This window comes from Papilio xuthus, unplaced genomic scaffold (assembly GCF_000836235.2).
Source record: "Papilio xuthus unplaced genomic scaffold, Pxut_1.1 DF828037.1, whole genome shotgun sequence".
Classification (NCBI taxonomy): domain Eukaryota; kingdom Metazoa; phylum Arthropoda; class Insecta; order Lepidoptera; family Papilionidae; genus Papilio; species Papilio xuthus.
Window position 1 is genome coordinate 1,934,773 of NW_013530612.1, and position 23,526 is coordinate 1,958,298.

Genomic DNA, 23,526 nt, shown 5'->3' on the forward strand with positions numbered 1-23,526 from the left:
TAATTAAAAAAACTAAAAAATGGGAAAACAAACTATTCATCAAGACGATTCAAAGTAGGTTGTGTTGTTTCATTACAAAGTTCCTGTGGCCATCTTCCAAGTCCATCATCAGATCAGCGCATGTAAATATTGCATTGTTACGCGATTTACACTTGTATGTAAAATATCACCTTAAATAATAGTCGGGGAGTGAATTAATTAAACTTTTTTTACAATTTATAAACCATTCCAATTATACAGGATGTAGCATTTAATTGTTCTATTTCTAAGAATAGTTACGTCTCTTAAGGTATCTAATAAGAGATGTAACTCTTTTCCTCAGATGGATCGATTAATCGAAGATTTTTGGTAAAAGACTTCGCGAGACGAAATTTCTTTCCATAAAATAATTGTATAAGATAAGATTGCGCACGAATAATTGATATTTTAGGACCGTTTCGATAAAATTTATTATTCTAAGAACAAGATAAGGCTTGCCCTAGTAAATTTATTATTTGAAATATCGATAAAAGTTTAATTGAAAATGTATCAATTGTTACCATCCCTTAAGAAAAACGTTAGGAAAAATTATCAAAAAGTAATTTTAAATCTTTGCTTTCTTAAATTAACAGTAGAATTGTTAATTTATACTTTAACATAATTAAGAATTACATTATAAGTTTCCTAAATGGAGGTTATTCATGTTTATCGTTTTCGTTGTTAACGAAATATTCTCTTTACGATCTCCCAGAGGATTTTCGAAAAAATAACATGTTAAAAAGTTTTGTACAAACTCGTTGTTACGGAGAAATTCCCCGAAGGTAAACGTTGACTAAAATAGAAACGACATTCAAGTCTGTATACGACGAGTAAAAAAAGATGAAACGGAATACCAGTATTAGCATACAATGTGGTAAAAAAAGATAAACAAATTGATAAATTAGTCCACGAATGAAATAGTCATGTGTATTTGAGATATTGTCAAAATATTGATCACATTGGACGTAAATTTAAGACACGAGAAAGACACAAAAAAATATAAAAATACACATATTTTGTCTAACTTTTTTGTTTTTTATATTCATACTAGCTGTCGCCCGTGATTTCGTCTGCGCTGAATTAAAAATAACACTTAATTAGTAGCCTATGTTCTACATCTATCTACAATTTAAGTGAGATCCGTTCAGCCGTTCTGGAGACCTACGAAAAAACATCTGTCCATCCAAACATTCGCATTTAATTATCGCATCGTGAAAAATTTTATGTATCTAACATATTATTTATATGTTTTCATATGACTTTTAAGGCAGTCATTTGAGCCATTGCCTTTGAGAGATGTAACGGGGCGCGTTGGCCTACTTACACTTTGATGTTGTAAAATTCGTATGTTCACAATTTTCTTAACCCAAGGTTGCGTTGCTTCTTTGTACTATGTTGCGTATTGTTGAGTACGCTTTTCTATTATGTGGCAACATTTAATTGGGTTAGCTATTGATACGTTTTTTTTTAAATTCTTACTCGAACCGTTATCTGAACAAAAGAGCCGATTGTAATTAAATAATATTAATAAATTTATTTTGCATAATCATGAAGTAAACAAGTGGAAAAATACATTTAACTTAAGCTTTTTATTAGAAGACATTACAAGTAAAGTTAATACCTTTTAAAATATATAAAAACTTCTTTCACAAAATAGTTCAATACGATTCTAATCTCTTCACAAAACTTTTTATATTCTATCGAACAAAAAACATTACCACAAAATAAAAATTTGATTTCCGCGACGATATTCAATACAACTTCAACGTGGCGACTCAATTCCAACTTCAATTTTCTATTCGCAAAGCTATTCAAACAAACTGAGAGGGGAAGCGCTGCAGCGCTGGATATATTCACGTAGCAGACACAAAGCTAAAGCCGCAGCGCTGCAAGTGTTCGATGTCGAATTGCTCCGACAGCACTCTCTAACACTGGAATAATGATAGAAAGCTAAGGAATTATCCGGAGAGATCGTGTCATTGCTTAAACCTTACATAATATGTATAGCTGTCACCCGCGACTCCGTCCACGCGAAATTATAAATAAATCCTTATGTAGAACACATTAGTAATTAATTAGTAGCATATGAGTTATTACAGACTATGTTCTACATCTATGCAAAATTTTAGCGAGATCCACGCAGCTGTTATGGAGATACCTTCTATAATAACAAACATCCATACATTCACACTTATAATATTAGTAAGATTAACTACAAGACATAAAAATTGTATGAAAATAATATTTTAGGTCATGTGTAGTACCTGTGCACCTGTGTTGTGACAATCGCGAATTCTTTGGATTGTTGTTAAAAATTTTAACTAGGAAAGAGGTTTGTATTTAAAGAGATTAGTCAAAGAGTAAGTAAATGTAGAGGGTCAAGTGTCGACTATTATAATTTTCGTATTTAGTGTTTATCCAATAAAATTTTTAACGCGTTTCAACACAGAATATAACGGCTTAATATCTTAATCTTCATCGTAGTAATGCTAAACTCGTTTAATCAAAACCCAGTTTCGGATACACGTCTCAAGTCTGTTAGTTTCCACACTTCCGATGTCGCTCCATTAGTACCGACTCATTTCCTAATTGAATTACATAACTGTTTCTCAAGCAGCAGTTCCAAATATCTAGGGTTTGGAGTATTAAGTAAAATTAAACTTAAAAAATAAAAAGATAGGTAAAATTTCTCATTTTATGGTAAACTCGCTACCGCCCGCTACTCCGTTCGCGTGAAATTAAAAAAAAATAATCAGAAACTTGTGTGTTCTTCCAGACATTTATGCTTTTGTTTTAAAGATTTATGCGTTTGTTTACCTTCTAACAAATATATAATACATACATCCAAAAAATCGTATTTATAATATTAGTAAGAAGTAAGATAGAATAGTCGTATATCTGTAATTTTACGTTTCATTGTCTGTTTGTTTTTGCATTATTAGAAATCGAAAGATGAGCGAAAACAAAAATACATCATATCTTTTTGAAAATGAGTAGATATAAAAGTTGGAACATAAATTACTGGCGGAAAACAAAAGCTCATCTCTATTACTTTAGATAAAAGTGTCTGAGAAAGATTTAGTTCCTCATTTCTTTCCATTTCTTAAGCGAATACTTTCGTTAAGGAATGCACTTATTATCTTTATATCTTTGACGTAGAATATAACAGTACATAACTTCACAACAGTTTACATAATAAAATAGTCTGTTTTAGAACATGGTAATAATTGCATTTAAAACAAAGTTCCAAAAAAAACATGAATAAATTTCAAACTGCTACGATATTGATACAACACGTGACCACTTTTAATATGGTTAACTAGCTGTCGCCCGCGACTCCGTCCGCGTGGATCTTCAAACACCCATCCATCCACATCACATCCATCTAAACATTCGCATTTATAATATTAGTAAGTTAAATAAAAACTAGCTCAAGGCATACATTCGAAAAAATAATGAATAAATAGTATCCTATGTCCCTCTCCTGGTCTCTGCTAGCTCCTCACCAATTTTCAGCCATATCGGTAAAGCCGTTCTTAAGTTATAAATAGTGTAACTAACACGAATTTCTTTTATATATATATATATAAAAGAAATTCGTGTTAGTTATATATATATATATCTAACACGTACACGTAACACAATATTTTAATGTTACACTTTTGCGTTGTTGGTTTTTGATGTTTTGTCAAATGTGACTTATTAACGTGACATATAATATATAGGTATATATTTTTCAAAATTACAATAGAAATTGATAATGTTACTTTATCGAAGAAAGGTACGAACATTCACTATTTGAGCGAAAGAGATTACGTTTCTTTTCACTCTTTTGCAGAGTGAATGAAATGAAAGATATCTTCTGCATTTTTTCTCATAAATTCCGATACTTCAACAAAGAGCATTTTATATTGGAAAAGTCAACACAATCAAACTGGGAATGGCTCAGTGAGAGTAATAAGTGTCGGGAAGTGAGGAGGGTCCTTGATCTATGTGTCGGTTAGATTTCAATCCAGTCAGCCAGGCGGCTTTAGTTGATTGTGCTGAACGCTATTCAAAGCTTTTCATTAAAAAAAATGAATGATGTTCTGAGTTTGATCTGTTTTCTCTTTACAATATTTTGTATCTTAAAAGTTACAGTTTTTTAATGATTTTAACCACGTTTTATAAATAAATCACTCAATTAAACAAGAGTTGTCTGCACTTATGTTTAGACAAGCTGTCGCCCGCGTCTCCGTCCTACGTGTTATTAGTGGCCTACGTGTTCTTCTAGAGTATGTTCTATATGTATGACAAATTTCTGGAGATACCTTCAAACATCCATCCAACCATCCAAATTTTCGCATTTATAATTTCCATATACATTTATTTATCATATTTCTAATATAATACATTTCTTATCAAAAAAAATAAAAATATACAAAACATATTATATTAAAAACAGAACACCACCGGCTGCGGAATCCCATGACTCAAACAACCAGTGGTCAGGGCTGCAAAGACAGGAACCTTCTGACGATGCGCGCGGTTTCTAGGATAACTGCCTATTGTATCGGGCCCTTAATCCAACTGTGTAGCGAGAGCTTCTTGAGATGTTGGTCGAAGCTCTTCGCTATCAGTCCATTTACCGATACGACTATCGGAATAATGGTAGTCGATTTCATACGCCACATGACGGTAACCTCGTGAGCCAAATCTAGGTATTTTAACACTTTTTCCTTTTCAGCTATATTATTAAGATTTCTATTTGCTGCGGTACTGGCACATGTCTGAAATATTCGAACGTCCTGCATGCTCTTCGGTAACGATTGCTTTTAATACTACTTAAATACTCGGGAAAATCGTAAGTATATTTACTGAACAATGATAATGAAAATACGATATTTATTCAACATTTTTATCATGAAAATTGAACGAACGATAATAAATGCAGCAAATTAAAAGCTGCATCTCTCGTATAAGTGATATTCACACAGCTGGTCGTTCCCACTTCACTGTGGAATATCCGCATGTGTTCGACTCAAAATAATATTGTTATACGGCTCCATTACTGTACTGTCCAATTACCAGAAAAAAATTAAAATAAAGTAAATTAACTTCTCTAAATAAATGAATAAATAACGTTATGTTGAAACGTTTGATCTTCCGCAGTTTTCGTAAAAGACAATTAATTGTTTGGTAACTTATAATGAAAAAAAATCAACTAAATTTTATTCAATTACATTAAAATCGATAACTAAACGCCTTAATTTTGATGACGTAAGTGAGATTAGAATTGTATTAATATAACGATCGGTATCCCGTAATTTTTAAGGCGCAGAATTAAGTAAAAAGCATATAAAATGGCCGCGTGCATCATCTACCTTCTCGTCAAAGTCTCGTCCAAATCTGTCCTGACGTTCCGGAGATTCCAGATAAAAATTAAAGATTGATTATTGTTGCCAGCACCGCGTGTTACGTGTACGAATTAAGATTTTTTCACGGTACTACATATAGACACTCCAATTGTATTAATATGTATAGATTGAATAAATGATCCATTATCAAAGTTGTTTCATTGCTTAGAGATGACAGTTGCGCAAATGTATATAATAGGAGAGTGGGAAGCTGTATGAAATAGTTTGTATAAACACGGGCGCGCGTTCCCGCTTTATCTTTTGACTATACAGAAACGGACTCGGCAATAAAATAACATTGAAACGTTTTTATAATAGCAAACAGACTCAAAAAGTTACACAAAACCGGCACACAAGTAAGTAAGCTTAGACTTTAAGGTTAACGCGGATTTCTCCACTCCTGGTCTGCCTTGTCTTGCTTTGAGATCGCGGAGTGACGGCGTTAACTCTTATTGTTCGTTTTTATTTGACAGAAGGGAATACGCTTGACAAGTCCTGCCTTTTAAAATTCAAAGGCTTCATCCAAACAATTTTGGCACACCGCTGCGCCGTCCCTAGATTATGATGCGAAACTAAATATACATTTATGTTAAAATAATAATCCACATAAAACCAAATCTATTAGTATATAGCTGTAATGAAAATAGTTTCATGTTAAATTATATGGTAAGAGCATTTCAATCGTGGTTAAATAAATCGTAGAGAAAATCACGTGGTTAAAATAAATAGTGGAGATAATACAAAGCTTAAATTGTATTCCCTGAAAAGCGTTAAAATAAAATAAATTTTTACGCTTTTGTTTTTTTAATACAAAAAATATATTTTTTTTTTCAAAATTAAAAATTAAACAGCGTATCTTGTAACGCTGGTTAATAATATTGAATATAACTTAACCTAAATTATAATTGTGTATTTACGAGAATGCTTTGAACGTGAGACGAAGTTTCTATAATATGGTATTATTCATCATTAAATTACGTACACATCTCGCTTCGCTGTATTTTGAATTTACAACAGCGAAGCAGGTCCTAGAGACTAAGTTATGATTCTAGATATACTTAAGTCTAGATAACACGAGTATAGTGCTACTTAGAGAACTTTATTAGTAATTAATTTAATGTAGATAACGTTATTTAGACTACATACGCTTATATGAAATTTTTATTTTTATTTTATATTAGCTGTCGCCCGCGACTTCGTCCTCGTCGATATATAAAAAACTTAATTAGTGTAGCCCACCCATCTATCCATTCACATCACATGCATCTAAATATTCGCTTTTATAATATTAGTACGTTAAATAAAAGCAGATCTTCAAGGCATAAATTCGAAAAAAAAAAACGAATTACTATTATCCTATGTCTATCTCCTGGCTCTAAGCTACCTCAGCCATATGAGTAAAGCCGTTCTTGAGTTATAAATAGTGTAAATAACACGACTTTCTTTTATATATATAGACTTACTAACTTAAACGCGAATGTTTTGATGAATGGAGTGTTAAAACAGATCTACAGAACGGCTGCGTGGAACTCGCTAAAATTTGGTATAGTTAGAACATAGTCTAGAAAACACATAGGTAACCAATTAAGTTTTTTTTTAATTTCGCGCAGACGGAGTCGCGGGCGACATCAAGAGTGATGAAATGATATCAACAAAACTTCATCCTGACTTTTAATCACTAAAATGTGATTCAATTTATGTTTCGCTTACCATTTTTTGTCATTTTAGCGTACAGACGGCTTTGTTACGGAAAAAAGATGACGTTTTGTAATTCATTTAAATTTTTGGACGTTTCTTTTGATGTACTTTTCGTGATTGTTTCGTTTACATTTTTTTCGTACTATTTTTATTATTTTTAGGAAATACTTAATATTTAATGTAATTAATTTTTATTACAAGTCCATTGTGTGCTTATATAAAAATCTTAGGAATAGAGAAACATCACCTACAAAACATATTCTTTTGACGGCCTAACCCAATATTTTATACCTTTATCTAAAGTAAAATTAATAATTATAAAAATCATTAATGATTTAACTTAGTCCAAAAACCATCAATTTCTAACATAGTTTGTATGGAAACTATGATTAAAATTTTCATCATCATCATCATCATCGTCATCATCAGCTCACTACATGTCCCCACCTAGGGGTTCGGAGCCTACCCTAAGTACACTATATACTTTTACATTTTTACGGTGACATAAAACTAAAGTACCTAACATAGTTGAATCATACCATTCGGCGTATCTCTATACCCATGAATTATACACAAGATGTCACTGGCACGCTGGCAAGCCGGCAAGCTGGCAAGCTGGCAAGCTGGCACGTAACGCAATTATATTCCGTTATTACGCAGATGAATTAATTGGCTTTGTATACAAACCAGCTGTAATCTTGTAATCATTACTAATCAAATGTCAATTAGGGAGCTAAATGAATGATTGATGGTACAGTACAGATGTTAATTCAAGTAACATTGAAATATAGACATATTTAGGACATAAGTAAGTAATCATCATAAAGAGGTGTCCGGTGACACCTTATCATCTTCTTTATAATAAAGAAAGGATGATAACATAGATGGATTTGATAGAGGAAGGGTTGACTAGGTAGGGGGTATCATCATCCCTATCTTATATCTTTAAATGAGCAATTCTTGTATATATATACAAGAATATTTAATTGGAATCTCGGAATCGGCTCCAACGATTTTCATAAAATTTAGTATATAGGTGGTTTCGGGGGCGATAAATCGATCTAGCTAGGAATCATTTTTAGAAAATCTCATTTTATTCGTGTTTTATCGATAATCAACTTAAACATAAACTAACTTTTTCTATCGGTAAGATCGAAAAATATTATTCATATTTCATCATTTTATTAGAAATTCGTACATAAATATAATTTCCAAAAAACACAAACAAATCCAAAAAACAAAAACACAACACGGTCATCCAGATTTTGTTCATTAAATTAAGGTGACACATTTCCAACTTAAGCTTGTTTCAGATGTTCACAGACAGTGGTCACTTCATTAATTTATGTTTAGGCTATAAGTAAGTAACTTACATATAGATCTAGACTCGTAAGTACATTATTAACAATTATATATTTTTTTGTATTAAATCCTTTATCTTTTTTTAAATAAACCACAACCTTGACAGTTTAACTTTTCTTAAGCCTACGCTTAACTTTCGTAGGCGCCAAACTCTTTTAACTTAAAGTTAATGCATGAAAGCGGCAAAGTAGGCCTTAAAGTATTACGTTGTTTACAGAATGGTGGAGAACAAACAAAACTCAATTTCTGTGTACTGTGAAAAGTTGCGGCTAACATTTTTTTATTACTAAACTAAATAAAAGGCAAAACTTTTTACTAAAACGTACTTTAGTTTGTTGTTTAGAGGTTTTTGTTTGAAACTAACGTACTTGAATTTCATTTCATAGTCTATTTTTATATTATAACAGAATGTTTTGAACACGGTACAATTACTTTTTGAATTTGTTTAGAATAAGGTTTGTTTGGTTATCAATAATTATTCATATCTAGTGTTATAAAAATTTTATGTAAAATATATTTTAAATTATTCCATTTTTGATTGACACGTTAAGGTTTTTTTAATACAAATTTTGATGATGTAAGTATACTAAAAATACAGGAATAATGTCTGTTTGTATTGTCCTATTTCGTACAATGTAACGACACATAAACACTACCGGGCTTGAACAAACTATCTGACAAATAAACACAAGTCGGCAGTTGATAAAATTATGAAAACATTCTTATTTTTTCGCGGAATATAAGGGAAGGGACTCTATAATAGAGTTTATTTACGCTATTTAATTGTATTTATAAAAGAAATGACTTAAAATTTTGTTACAACTAAGTTCTCATACGCGCTATGAAAATATAGTATTGATTTTTTTTATTTTTAAAATATTATTGTTTGGTCCGTAGGAAATCCACAAGTTCTTTCTTTTCATTTCTCTGTGCGATCAAAAATATCATGTAAAATGTAATATTTTAAAAGATTTTGTATTTCCCATGAACAAGACCGTGTGGCTTAATGAATAAGGCGTAGGACTTCGGGTCCGAAGATTGCAGGTTCGAGTCCTGTCACGGTCGAAAAGCTCGTTCAATATTAATAATAAATGAAATGGAACAAGATTTTTTTGTGTAAATTTTATTTTGCTCTATAGAAATTGTATTATAAATATAATATTTAATACAGCATATATTATTAAATTCCATATTCTCTAAAGATAATACAAACTAGAGCTTCTGCGAACTCAAATAACATTATGAATAAATTATAAAATTGTTGAATAGAAAAGCTCACTCGAATAATAATTATTGGCTGTATAAAGGAATTCAATTTCTATGCTACAGAATTAATAAGGGCGTGATCCATCGACGCGGCTGCGGCACAGGTGCTCTTACACAGGATGTTCCATAAAATATAATATTTTGTTACACGTTACATATAACGTTAAGTGAAACAAAACAATTTTAATATTGTCTAATGCTCTTGTTTATATAATATTATATAATGAAAAAAGGATAAAACTAAAAGAAAATTGATATAAATTATGCATGCTAGCGAACTGTCTTAGAAAAAATGTTGAACAAAATATACTAGGTTACTCTCTAGGTGTGTTGGTTTTGTTTGCTTTCTGTTGGTGAAGAATTTTTACTATAAGTTGATGAAGTTGATTCGATCATTCCTATTCAAACTTACTAACTAGTAAGTTTGAATAGGAATGATCGAATAAAACAATCAACTAAGTCCTTTACTTTATTGGGGTATAGAGGGCGCTGTAGAGGTATCCACTCATATGCCACAATGAAACAATCAATATGTCTAAATTCCTGTATGAAACATATCATCATCCCACGATAAGTTGAATATAAATAGTTATCATAATAATTAATTATTAACTACAGCTGTTGTTATTAGTAAAAATGGAACACTCTGTATAGCGGTAGCATCGTCGAATCGAGATAGTAATTGATCTTAGAATGGAATTGGTGCTGATCTGAGCCGGATCGTGCGAAAACGTCGCAAAATCAAATCTAAAATGGAATTAACTTTGAATTATTCAAGAACTTCCAGTGTAAATTTAGTATAATATAAGCACTAATTTGTTTAAATTACAAATTAAACTATTGCAATTATCGAAATAAAAAGCATTGTTCAATAGATATAATAAAATATCTTGAACTACAAGATATTTCGGATGAGAGGATGCATGGGAAAGGAAAATATTTTCTTTCTGTGCATCCCCTTCTCCGTCGATTAAAGGTAGGCAACGCATATGCAATTGCGTATGTCTATGGGCAACGGTCACTTCGCTATTTCAGTGATTACATGCATCCAGGAATATGTTCTACCATGTCCAATTCAATCGAGATACCTCTTAACAGACATACATACAATTTTTGCATTTATAATATTAGAAAGATTTAAAGAAAATCTTCATAAAATAGACAATTTTCTTATAGTTCTCAGCAAATTATACAATATTTTAAGACGCTTAAACTTCGTAGGTATTGTAGCGATAAAATGAAAATGTTAAAGCGCACACAATAAAGGTAAGATTTCTTGTTCTTGAAACTTTTTTAAGACGATTCTTTGCTATTCTGTTATTTAATGAACGAATGCCATAAGTAAAATCTTCTTTGTTAACTAAGAACGTAGTTTTGTGAGAACGTATGTGTTTATAGTTTACATGTTACTCTTACAAACATTATAAATACGAATGATTGGATGCATGGAAGGATGTTTGTTAGAAGGTATCTCCGGAACGGTTGCATGGATCTCATTGAAATTTGGGAAAGATGTAAAACATAGTTTGGAAGAACATATAGCTTACTACTAATAAAGTTTTTTTTCTATTCTACACGGACGAAGTCGCGGGCGACAGCTAGAATATTGTGACTTGTAGCCTCAGTGACGTTACTTTCATGGATATTGAAGTGTTATTAAGACCGCATTATTGCTTTCAAATTGACAATTAATGTAATTTTTATATCGTTGTCTTAAAAATATTGAAAATGTGTCTTTTCTATTTTCTTACATCAATTTATAGATTCTAACATTTTACTAAGGACAGTTGTAACGATATTCTCCTTAACGAGAGAAGGGTCATTTTAAAATTATTCAAAGGCAAAGGTAAAAGGGATCCGTAGGGATTCGATTTATTTGTAGTTTCTCCCTTTTCTTATTACCTCAAATGAGGTGACCGGAAGATACAATAGTTTGGGATCAGCAATACAAAGCGCAAAATCTCAGAGATACAATTTCGTAAATCGTACATTGGGCAATTTTATATCCTACTTGAGGAAATAGTGTTACGATATACAACCGGACAAAGCAGAAATATTTGGCAATGTATACGTGCTTCCTGCTAACATGTTGTCAGAGAAAGTTTACTAAAAGTCTGTGAAATAAAATATTTGACAGATAACATATAGGACGCATTACATCGCATTGTGTCGAGAAAATTTTAAAAGCTGTCGTTCTCGACTCCGTCCGAGCGTAATTAAAAAAAATCAATCGTAGTCTATGTGTTTTTCCAGACTTTGTTCTATATGTATGCCAAATTTCATCGAGATCCGTTTAGCCGTTCTGAAGATAAGATTATCTAAACATTCGCATTTATAATATTAAGTAAGATAAGATATTAGTAAGATTGATTTAAAATATAACAGGTCAGCTATAGATCTTGTTAAAATTTTTATCGATAACTCCAAAGTTATAAACGAGCTAACTCGATAACGGAAAAATGTTTAAAATTAAGTTTGTTACTTTTTCGTTATCCTCTGCGAGCCCGTTGTGATGGAATTGCTTTTAGAACCGACGGCTGTAAGTTCACGAACGCAAATTGGAAATAGTATTTGATTTTTAAAATGGAACCGACATGACGGATTGCCTGTGAGATCTATAAAATAAATCTTCGATACAAATCACTTTTTCTATCTTGTGATTTTATATTATTCTGACTGAAGCATGTCACGTATAGTAAATAAAATCTAAATTTAATAAATTCGTGAAGTTATGCTCTTTTTATTTATAAAAACATATAAAAGAAATTGATTCATTTATCAAAGTTCTATCTTACTAATATTATACATAAATACGAATGTTAGGATGGATTAATTGATGTTTGTTGGAAGGTATCTCTACAACTGTTGTATGGATCGCTGAATTTTGGCATAGATGTAGAAAATAGTCTAGAAGAACGCATCACCATGTCAAAGGCCGGTTTCTCTGATATTGCTGATGTCCATGGGCGTCATTGAACAACTCGGTGTTCCCGCTGCGCGTTTGCCCCCTTCTGTTATATAAAAAAAAGAACATTCTTCTTTTAGTGGTTGACCTTGAAGGTTGGCCGCTAGCTTTTAATATTTAAGAATAATAGAACATATAGGCTACTAACTAAGTTTTTTTAATTCACAGACGAAGGCAAAAACTTATTAAAAATAAAACAGTCCGATTCAGTGGCTGAGTACGAAACATCTATTTATCAATGTTCAAAACATATCAAAAAGGTTACATAAATTCTTAATAGAAGCGACGCTCGGCCCATTAAACTTGTACAAGAAGAAAGTGCTCCATAACCGTACTTTGTTACAAAAATCTGGGGCGATGTCAAATTATAAAGTTTTTGACTGAAAGAAAGAGGATTACTAAAAAACTTAACTTATCGACACTTTGACAATGAATAATTACTAATATTATAAATGTGATTGTTTGGGTATATGGGTGAATTGATGGATGTTTGTTATAAATTATCTACAGAACGTCTGCAAGGATCCCGCCGATATTTGGATTAGATGTAAAATCATAGCCTAGAAGAGCACATAGGCTACTAATTAAGTGTTTTTCTAGCTGCGCGGACAGAGTCGCGAGCGATAGCTAGTATTTGAAATGTTATATACCTAACACAAGTTATTGTTGTCAATAATTTGAAAATGGAAGACAAGTTGAGCTCGCAATCTCTCGTTGCAGTCAAGGATGCGAGGCGATGATGCATTGAATCACCTTTCGATAGCTGCATTCGACTCGTTCTATTCATTATAGCCGCGCTTTGTGTCGAAATATCATTAGTAATGCTTTGTGAAACGATTGTGGGACCTTTCATTTCATTTCTAAAGCCTTTTGTTGAAATTGAAAAATGAATTGTTTTTTTCTAATAGTAGAGAATTGAGGTGGACAAGATTACCGGCCAGTTATTACCGAAAGTATGTCTGAAATATTTATAAGCCTAAGTAATTTGACGCAATGGAAAGTGGAATTAATATTGTTACGTGTACGACTAAAAACTGATCAAAATATTGCGACTTGGGGTCCTTCAAGAAGCGTATCACCATCTCAAAGGCCGGCAACACATCTGCGGTTCCTCTGGTATTGCTGATGTCCTTGGGCATCGTTGAACACCTCGGTGTTCCTGCTGCTCGTTTGCCCACTTCTGTTATAAAAAAAAAAACAAAAACTTGCTACATCTGTCTGTATCTGCTTATGTAATTAAAGACATTAATTTATATTTATAGAATTTTATTTTACATTTATAGAATTTTATTTTTATTTCTAAGTCACAAGGGCAACTCGGTATAAGTACATTAACAAATAAAATTTTCATTCGTCGGCTTACCTTGTACCTTTTACTTTTTAACTAAATAATTCAGTTCTAAAAACTGATACAACGATATTCATAAAAGCTTTAAAATTCTATTGTCCGAGCGTCCGATGAAATATCGAAATAAAACCAGGAGTAAAAAGCACCGATACTGTATAAATTACTTTATTATTCGTCGAATGTATAAAAAAACTGTAAAACTATTAGTGATCGATAGCAACTGACTAGAAGATACATATGCAATTATCTATCTAATTAAGCATCTGCAAGTAATGGTGTAAAGCGTTTCCTAAATATAAAAGTTTGATCGAAGTCGACTTGAGATTAATTGCAAAAAATGTTATAAAATATAATGTAATTCTTTTTGCCTTTTATAATTTTCCTTCCTTACAAACTCATAATGAAACTTGCGATATTAGCTTTTGATGTTAACTTTATCTTGTGTTTCGAAATATGTTTTTTTTAATAATATATTTTAAAAAGAAATAAATTTCCTTTTCAATTTCATGCGAATTTATACAACACCATTTATATTGTGGTGCAGAGAAAACATTTTATTCTTATTTGATACTTATTATACTTTTGTCCCCCTGCACCAATGTACAAGAAAGGCAGCGACTAGGGAGGAGTGGCGGCGCCTGGTAAAGCGGGTCACTGATACGTGATGACCACGACCAGTCTGACAAGACTGCAACGACGAAGAAGAAGAAGATTATACTTTTACGTTAGTCTGCGACCAAGGCTTGATCTCCACTTCAAAAGGAGGAATCGGAGAAGGAAAAACTTACACTATAAACCCTACCCGCAACTGTCACACAGAGAGAAAGATAAGATCGATCCAGTTAGAACCTTGGTGGGTATTCACATGAATGATTAAACCTATTTTCTAATTAAGAAATAAAAAAAGCCTATGGAGATCGACAAGCTTATCTGGCTCGGTAACATAGGCAGTGCTATTGCGGTTAATGGGGAGAAAAACTGGATGCTTCAAGAAGGTGGTGATGTTGGTGGTGGTAGGTATATCCACGGTTACTTATGTGTTTGTTTTTTTTATAGTGTTTTAGATGAAATTTGACAAAAACTATTCAGTATAATCAATCACGCGACATCTGTAGTGAGCAAAATTCATTTCTTCCCATTCTTTTAGAATATGTACACCTACATAGGAATAGAAAATGACAAAATATAAGACAAGCTGTCTGTATGACAAGGATCTTGTAATACTTATGACATTGAGAGGGCGCTAGTGAGCTGTCATAACTTATTCCCACCGGGTCAGATAACTTTGCCGGTCTATACACACGACATACATAAACCTCTTTACCGTAGGTTTCCGAGACCGAAATCGCCGTTTAAAACATAGTATTATCTCTGTTTTGTCAAAGATAATGACATCTTTCGACCACATCATCGCTTGACATCAGGTGTGATCGTGGTCAAGCTGGTTAGCTTGTTAGTACGCAAGGTTATATATTCAATATATAAAAAATCCAACGGTAAGTCAGTCGGGAAAAGTAAAAACAGGTATTGCGGTTATTTTGATAGAAATCTTTAATTAATCTTGAAACAGCAAAATTTTCCAAAATTAGTAGCAGTAATTTGGACCGCCGAAGATCGTCTATCGCCACGTGATCGGAATTAGAGACACGCTAACTAATGTACTGCGGCCGTGATTCCAGTATTGCATTGCAGTGAAACGTGATAAGATTTATATTATACAAAGAACATGCCACAAAAATAACTATACTGTAGTCGCCTATTGGCTTGACCATAATTATTTTAATTTTGATAAACTGTGTTTTTATTTAAAAAATAAACCTCATTAGTAGCCTATGTGTTTTTTCAGGCTTGGTTAACTCAGTTGTTTATACTAGCTATCGTCCGCGACTCCGTTCACGCGGAATTAAAAAAAAGCTTTAAAGGTAGCCTATGTGTTCTTCCAGACTGTGTTCTACATCTATGCCAAATTTCAGCGACATCTATGCAGTCGTTCTGGAGATACATTGTATCCATTCGTATATTAGTAATTCAAATTGCTTGATGCCAGTTACAAAAAAATGAGTATGAGAGGATGAATAAAAAATATTCTTATAATAATTATAATAAATAGAATTTGTAATTAATAAGATTATAATTAAAGTAGGTTAAATTCTAGCTTTTTTTTTAATCACATGTTTTATTTTAGTAAAAACATAGATAATGGTTACATTTATTTGACGCTGAGTATACAAATTGTAAGCGGCGTAAGGTACATATAATTTAATAGCAAACGCTGAGTTCGTAGCAGGAATTTGCATTTAATTTCGGCTCGCTTCAGTCTCGTAGATGAGTTTTCGCTCAACAATGAAGATATCAGACATTTTATGATATAAGCTTAATTTAAATGTGCTGATCTTAACATACACAGGATGTTCGAAGAAGACATGTACAGGATGTTTGAAGAAGACATGTACAGGATGTTTGAAGAAGACATGTACAGGATGTTTGAAGAAGACATGTACAGGATGTTCGAATAATACATGTACAATAGAAGATTAACTTGGTTGAAAAATGATGATTTTAAAATACTTAGCTGTATCAAAAGTCGCTTAGTTTGGATGCTAGATGGCTTCAAATTTAATGTACATACAATTTTTTGGGACATCCTGTATTTGAAATGTTCAAATAAAAATTCCATATGAAAATGTAAATAATTTTTTTACACTCTCTTTTCAACATTTGTAACAAAACATGGAATGCGCCTGGGACACTAAAGGATGTTGCATTTAAATGGCAATTTCGTCTCGAATTTAATAACTTCTCGTTGTATAGTCACTTGCAAAGATGTTAGAACATTTTATTTTAATTTTTCTAATCAACTTATTTAAGTATTAGGAATCATTATTATATAGTACTCAGAACGATAAATAAGGGATATAAGAAGAAATATATTTATTTTTGATTTATTTGAATTTATCAACAAGAGGTATAATTTGTTAAACCTTAAGATTTTAATAATTAATTAGTGAAAACGAAACGATATAATATATATGTCAGCCTTCGTCTTTTATTATAGCAACGATATTTTGTTGCGTGTCACCATATTATTGCCGCAACCTTTTTACAGGCGTATTAATCGGTGTGGTATTTATATTACATCTGTTTTTGATAGAGATTTGGCAATTAACATTTAAATAAAATAGTGATTCTTGTTCTGTATTTTCCCTTTATTATTACCGTTAGATGTTTGATTTAATTGCTCTAGAGACGTCTTATCTTAACAGCTCTAGGATACACTGCACTGCGATGTTTAATAAATGAATTCACTCTCTATGTAACACTTTTATTGTTATTTTAACCGAATTGGAAATGTGTAGGTTCTTAGTTCAATTATTAATAACCTATACTGACTCCGCGTACCCATTGACATGAGTTCTGCAAAACATTTCAGCTAAATTTAGTAAAACTATAGATTTCCTAAGAAATGTGTTTATTATAATTTATTTCGTACATTTCCGAGGATTTTTTTTAATGAAAGTACACGTAAATTTCTTACGTAGATATATAATTTTTCTAAACTTAGAACAAAGACTGCCTTTTATTATTATAATCTCAAACACGCGACTTAATTTTTAGCCGTTGTATCGCTGTTATCTAGTTCGTAATTCCAATAACAAAAGGTATTGGGCGTCATGAATTTTCGCAAGTCATCGTGATACAACATGAATGAGATTGAGCGCAGGACTCGTCAAAACAAAAATGATGTTATTTTTGTTTGGTATTATTATACATTGATAACAACTCTACATTGATTTTTGTGCCCGAAAGTTAATTCTGCTCTTCTCTTTTCAGCAAAACGACACCACTACTGGGCGTAGGCTTCCCCCAAAGATCCTCATGATTAAAGTTTTAGAGATACTTTCAAACAAACATCCATCCATCTAAACCAGTGTTTCCCAAAGTGGGCGATAACGTCCCGTTGTGGGCGCTGCAGGTCTCAAGTAAAAGTTTCATTTAGAATTCTCCGTTAATATACGTATATAGGTCACAATAATTAATTAATTTAATTTGAAGTTATAGTGGTTTTTAAATATGTGAAAATATGGGGGGCGCTAAAAAATATTTATTCTCAAAGTGGGCAGTAGACAAAATAAGTTTGGGAACCACTGATCTAAACATTCGCTTTTATAATATTAGTAAGATTCTATGCGTGAAATGTCGCATGTAATAACTAGTTTACATCGATATTATTCAATTTTACATACAAGCATCTTAAGATAAACTCTCGCTTTTAATTACGCAAATAGATAACGTACCATATTTAAAGAGTAGCGCGATGTATTCGCAGCCAGTGCTTTGCTAGAGATTGTAGTCTAAACACTTCACAGAATTTTCGATATCAGTGGTAACAAATAAATCAAAATGATTTCAACAATTTTAATTATATCAGGCGCTTTATGGGCAATTTATTATTTAATTGGATTGTACAATGAAACGTACTGGAAAAAACGCGGTGTCAAATTCTACATGAAGCACAAAGTTTTCGGTCCCATGGGAGAATTTCTGACGTCAAAACGAGCGCTGTTTGAAATTTTCGATGATATATATAAAATGTATCCCAAAGAGCCTGCAGTTGGTGTTGGGTCCATGCTGACGCCCGCACTCTACGTCAAGGATCCACTCAACGTGCAACATGTTTTAAGTCTTGATTTCAATTCATTCAACCACAGAGGATTTGAAACGAACGAAGGTGATCAACTCGGCGATAATGTTCTTTTCATGAACGGCAATAGATGGAAGATTATGCGTCAGAATATGACACCGCTATTTACGGCAACTAAATTGAAAAGCATGTACTACATATTAGATCGTAGCGCCACAGATTTTGTGAATTACTTGAATCAGAAACCAGAACTATTAAAGAAGGATATTTTTCACACGCTTACGACATTCTGTAACGCCGCTATTGGAGCTGCTGTCTTTGGTGTAGGTAATGAGTCTATTTTTGAATCACCTTTTCTTGCTATGGCCCTCGACAGCATGAAACCGAGCACTATACGTAACATCCAATTTGCCATTGCATCTCTAAATGATAGATTATTTAAACTATCGGGAATCAAAATATTCAAAAAACACGAGGAATTCTTCATATCAGCTATAAAACAAGTGATTCGAAAAAGAGAAGCGGAGAATGTTAAGAAACACGATTTCGCAGATTTGTGTGTTGGTTTGATAAATAAGGGTACATTGAAGGATCATGACACAGGGTTAGAATTACTACCTACTGATGAAATATTAGCAGCGCAAGCGTTCTTTTTCTTCCTCGCCGGGAGTGAACCCAGCGCTTCTGCTATCTTCGTTACGCTAGTAGAGTTAGGCATGAACCCAGAGCCATTGAGACGTGTTCACGAAGAAATTGATAATGCGTTTGAGAAATATAATGACACAATGACATACGACACAGTTAATGAAATGGAGTATCTAGACATGGTGTATAATGAGGCGCTAAGAATGTACCCACCAATTGGTTTTTTGACAAGACAGTGCGTTAAGGACACTGTATTGCCTAACGGGAACATAAGAGTTTCAAAAGGAACGAAGATATTTACACCAATATTTGAAGTCCATCATGACTCAACGCTTTTCTCCGATCCGGAAGTTTTTAATCCGGACAGATTTTCACGTGAAAATCGGCATAAATTGCCAAATAATATGTACATGCCTTTCGGTGAAGGTAAGAGATTGTGCATCGGTGTGAGATATGCGACTCTACAAGTAAAAGCGGGTTTGGTACATTTGCTGCGTAACTTTACGGTTAAAACTCACGTTGGTAAAGGTGGAATCAAATATAGTAAGCAGAATATGCAAGTGAGGCCGGACAATGTTAACATTGAACTGATACCTCGCAGTCTGAAGAATTAATATTGAACAAAACGAATCTTTATACAACAATTGGGACTTTATTGGTAATTTATAATATATCAAGTTGTATGGGACTAAGAACTCACTGTAAATAAAAAAAAATATTATTAACTATTTTTTTCTAAATGTATGTATGTATGTATTTCTTTTGTATGTGATGGTTTTATAATAAAAGCATTGAAAATATGATATATTTTTAATTATGTAAAATTATTTATTATGGCCGCTATTTACGAATTTTATTTCCTCTTTTGACTGTACTACGGCGTTGAATAGAAATGAGGTTTAATGATTCGATTTGATAAATTTATACTAAAGGTATGCTCTCATTTAGAAGTAGTTGATATTACGAATTATGTGGACCCTAGAGTCTTCCCTAGCACAAACTTTCATAATTTAACACCACAATAGTTGGACTCTAATGGGCTAGCAAGATTTGATCTAGTTTTAATACTTTTGTAATAAACTATGTCTGAAAGTTATTAGTATTACTTAAAACTATCTTTATCTAATATTTTATAGTTCAAACATTCACACATTTAGGGTTCATGATCATCATCACCATCATCAGCTCACTATACGTCACTAAGTTAAGGGTGATTAGGCCGTAGTCAACCACGCTGGCCAAGTGCGGGTTGGTTGACTTCTCACATATCTTTGTATTCCTTCTCAGATATGTGCAGGTTGCATCATGATGTTTCCTTCACCGTAAGAAAATCACCGTTAGGGTTCCGTACCTCGAAAGGAAAAACACGGATCACTTTATTGTCCGTACGTCTGTCTGTCAAGACCCTTTTTTAACATTGACGAGGGCGTAATACAGCTATTACTATGTCACTTTATCAGATTAGATTGTTGGTCTTTACTACACAATACGTTCAGTACTGGTATCCAATTTTTATCAAATATTGTTCCAAAACAAGTAAGTAGTAGAATAATAATTTAGAGTTACTCTTACTGAGCTCGGTGACTGAGGGGTTAATTGTTTGTGTTGTGAAGTTCTTCGATTGATTTAAAGTCATATGTCCCCGTAGTGGGGCAGAGGGCGTCCACGGTGCGGAATATGGTGAAGGAAAAAATCGTAATATAGCTTGCACATAGCTATGAGGCAAGAAATTCAAATATATGTACATATGTGTAAAGTCAACTCGCACTGGGCCAGAGTGGTTGACTATTGTCTAGTCACCCGTAACTTAGAGTAGGCTCCGAGCCCCTTAGCGGGGATGTATAGTGAGCTGATGCTGATGATGAATTTCACTGAAAGTTAAATCAAGCAAGAATTTGTGTCAGCGTAACTTAGCAAACTTGAGGAAGTTTGCAAAGCAGTACTGTTTTTCAAGAAAAACGAGGGTTTTTGTTAACAAACTTAACTTTTCTTAAGAATAAAGTAAAAGAAAGCAAAATCATATATTCTGTAGTAAAATAATTTTCTTACACCGATTTTTACCTTATTTCAAACCATGAATTCAGTAGATAACTTGTTTCTTAAGACGATGCAGAATATTACTCCTTTTAAACGAGTTTTTATACATTATTTTTGATATTACGATAAACTTTTTGTTTCTTTTTGTTTTCGATGGAATTTTTAAAGAGACTTGCCATAATTTAATAAAGATTGCAAAACATCGTACTTGTTAAAAATTGTATCTTGAAAAAGTTCAAACATTTCTTAATTATTTTCATCAAAGCTGTGAAGCCGGCATGTGCGTGCGAGGCCTAATTGAAAAACTTTCACAAAGAGGAATGATGCTTTTGCTGTAAAAACAGTTTTTTTTTTCATTAAAAATCTCAACAAAAGTTGGTAGTCTTAGACTGAATATCGACGTTACTAAAGACTAAAATAAATATTTAGTTTTTAATGTAAATATTATTTTGTTTTTGGTTTAAAATTAACGTAGCTACTTAGAGGAAAAAATTAAAATATTCTCGATTTTCAAAAAGGATTAAAAAAGGTCCAAAAAGACATGTATCTTTAAAAGAAGTATTAAGAAATCGTGCTGTTCGGGTCGAAAAAATCCGACGTAATATAATATTTGAGAAGACTTAGAGAGAGTAAGGAGTTCACGACATTTTTTTAAGTGGAAGATAACATAAGCAGAATAGCAAGGCCTTGTTCCATTATGACGTCATCTGTTCTTAGCAATTACGTTTAGGATAAATTATCGAGACCGAATTATTTTTGGCCGGATAAAGGAATTCAATTTGTGATCCGTGGAATTAGTAATGATGTGATCCATTGGAGCGGTGTAGCAGTCTTTATAGGTAAAACCAAACTTAAAATAAGTAAGGAGGAAGATAAAACGTTTTTTTATGTAAAATACACCATCACAATATTACTGTTGATTTCCATTGCAAAACACAAGTACAAAACATATAGTTATTGTCCTAAGAAATAAAACCAGTGAATAATATGAAAAGCATAGTTACTTGTCTAATCTGGCGGTCGAGAGCGCCTGGTTTAAGGTTATCGCGCACTGAACTCCTTGCCGTGGCTGATTCTCCGAGATACACATAAAAATTACCTAGGAAACCTAATCATTATTCTCGTTTCTACATGTTTATGCATCAGAGTTCACGGAGCTGAACGTAACAAGTTACTCCCGTCCAAGCAATTGAAGAACGCGGCTGATTTTGTAAGGCTTGCTTGAGCTTTTCGAATTACAACAGACAGACAGACAGACAGACAGACAAAAGTTTTGAAAAGTGGTTTTTATTTTTAAGGTACATCTTGTAAAGGAAATATGATTTTTTTTTAATATTTAACCCACACTCCAATTTTACTAATATGTATAGATTGTAAAGTGAATGTAGTGTAAAAGTGACTATTACTTATTATTATAATGTATTTTTAGGGTTCCGTACCTTATAGGAAAAAACGGAACCCTTATAGGATCACTTTGTTGTCCGTCCGTCCGTCTGTCAGATCCTTTTTTTCAATTCAAAAAGCTATGGATTTTATTAAATGTGATACTTTAAGAAGAAAATAAATTCCAGTTAGATACCTTCGCGCGTTTTTGAGAAAAAGGGTGTTGACAGACGGACGGACGGACAACAAAGTGATCCTATAAGGGTTCCGTTTTTTCCTATAAGGTACGGAACTCTAAAAATAAAAATTAATAAAGTAAGGTCTATTCCGAGCGAGTTAAAATTGTTTCACTGATTGCGGATCAGGCCGCCGGAGTCTTCCGGGACTTTCAACGAGTTTTTAGTAACACTTTGTTAAAGTACCATAGCTTCACTTGCTTGCTACTTCAAGTTTTACATCTTACTAATATTATATATACGATTGCTCAGGTAAATGGATGGATGGTTGTTTGTTTGAAGGTATCTCCAAAATGGGTCAACAAATCTCGATGAAATTTGGCACATATATAGAACATAGTCTGGATAAACAGAGGCTACTTACTACTCACTACTACTTACACTTGTATTTTATTTTTTTAATTCCGTGCGGACGGAATCGCGGGCGACAGATAGTTTTAAAATATGCAAGAGCACGTAATATGATGGTACATTTACTCATAGTTTTCTTTATCTATTTATAGAATTGTCTGTTTAATGCTTAAACATTC

The 23,526-nt window shown here is 32.6% G+C and overlaps 1 protein-coding gene across 1 annotated transcript; it reads left to right on the forward strand.

The window, feature by feature from the left end:
* Window positions 1-18,418: 18,418 nt before the first annotated feature.
* LOC106114720 (cytochrome P450 6B5-like) lies at window positions 18,419-20,093 on the forward strand. The gene is given in 1 exon segment (NM_001312435.1): window positions 18,419-20,093. A coding segment is annotated over 1 exon segment (1,500 nt). The 5' UTR covers window positions 18,419-18,454; the 3' UTR covers window positions 19,955-20,093.
* Window positions 20,094-23,526: the final 3,433 nt, after the last annotated feature.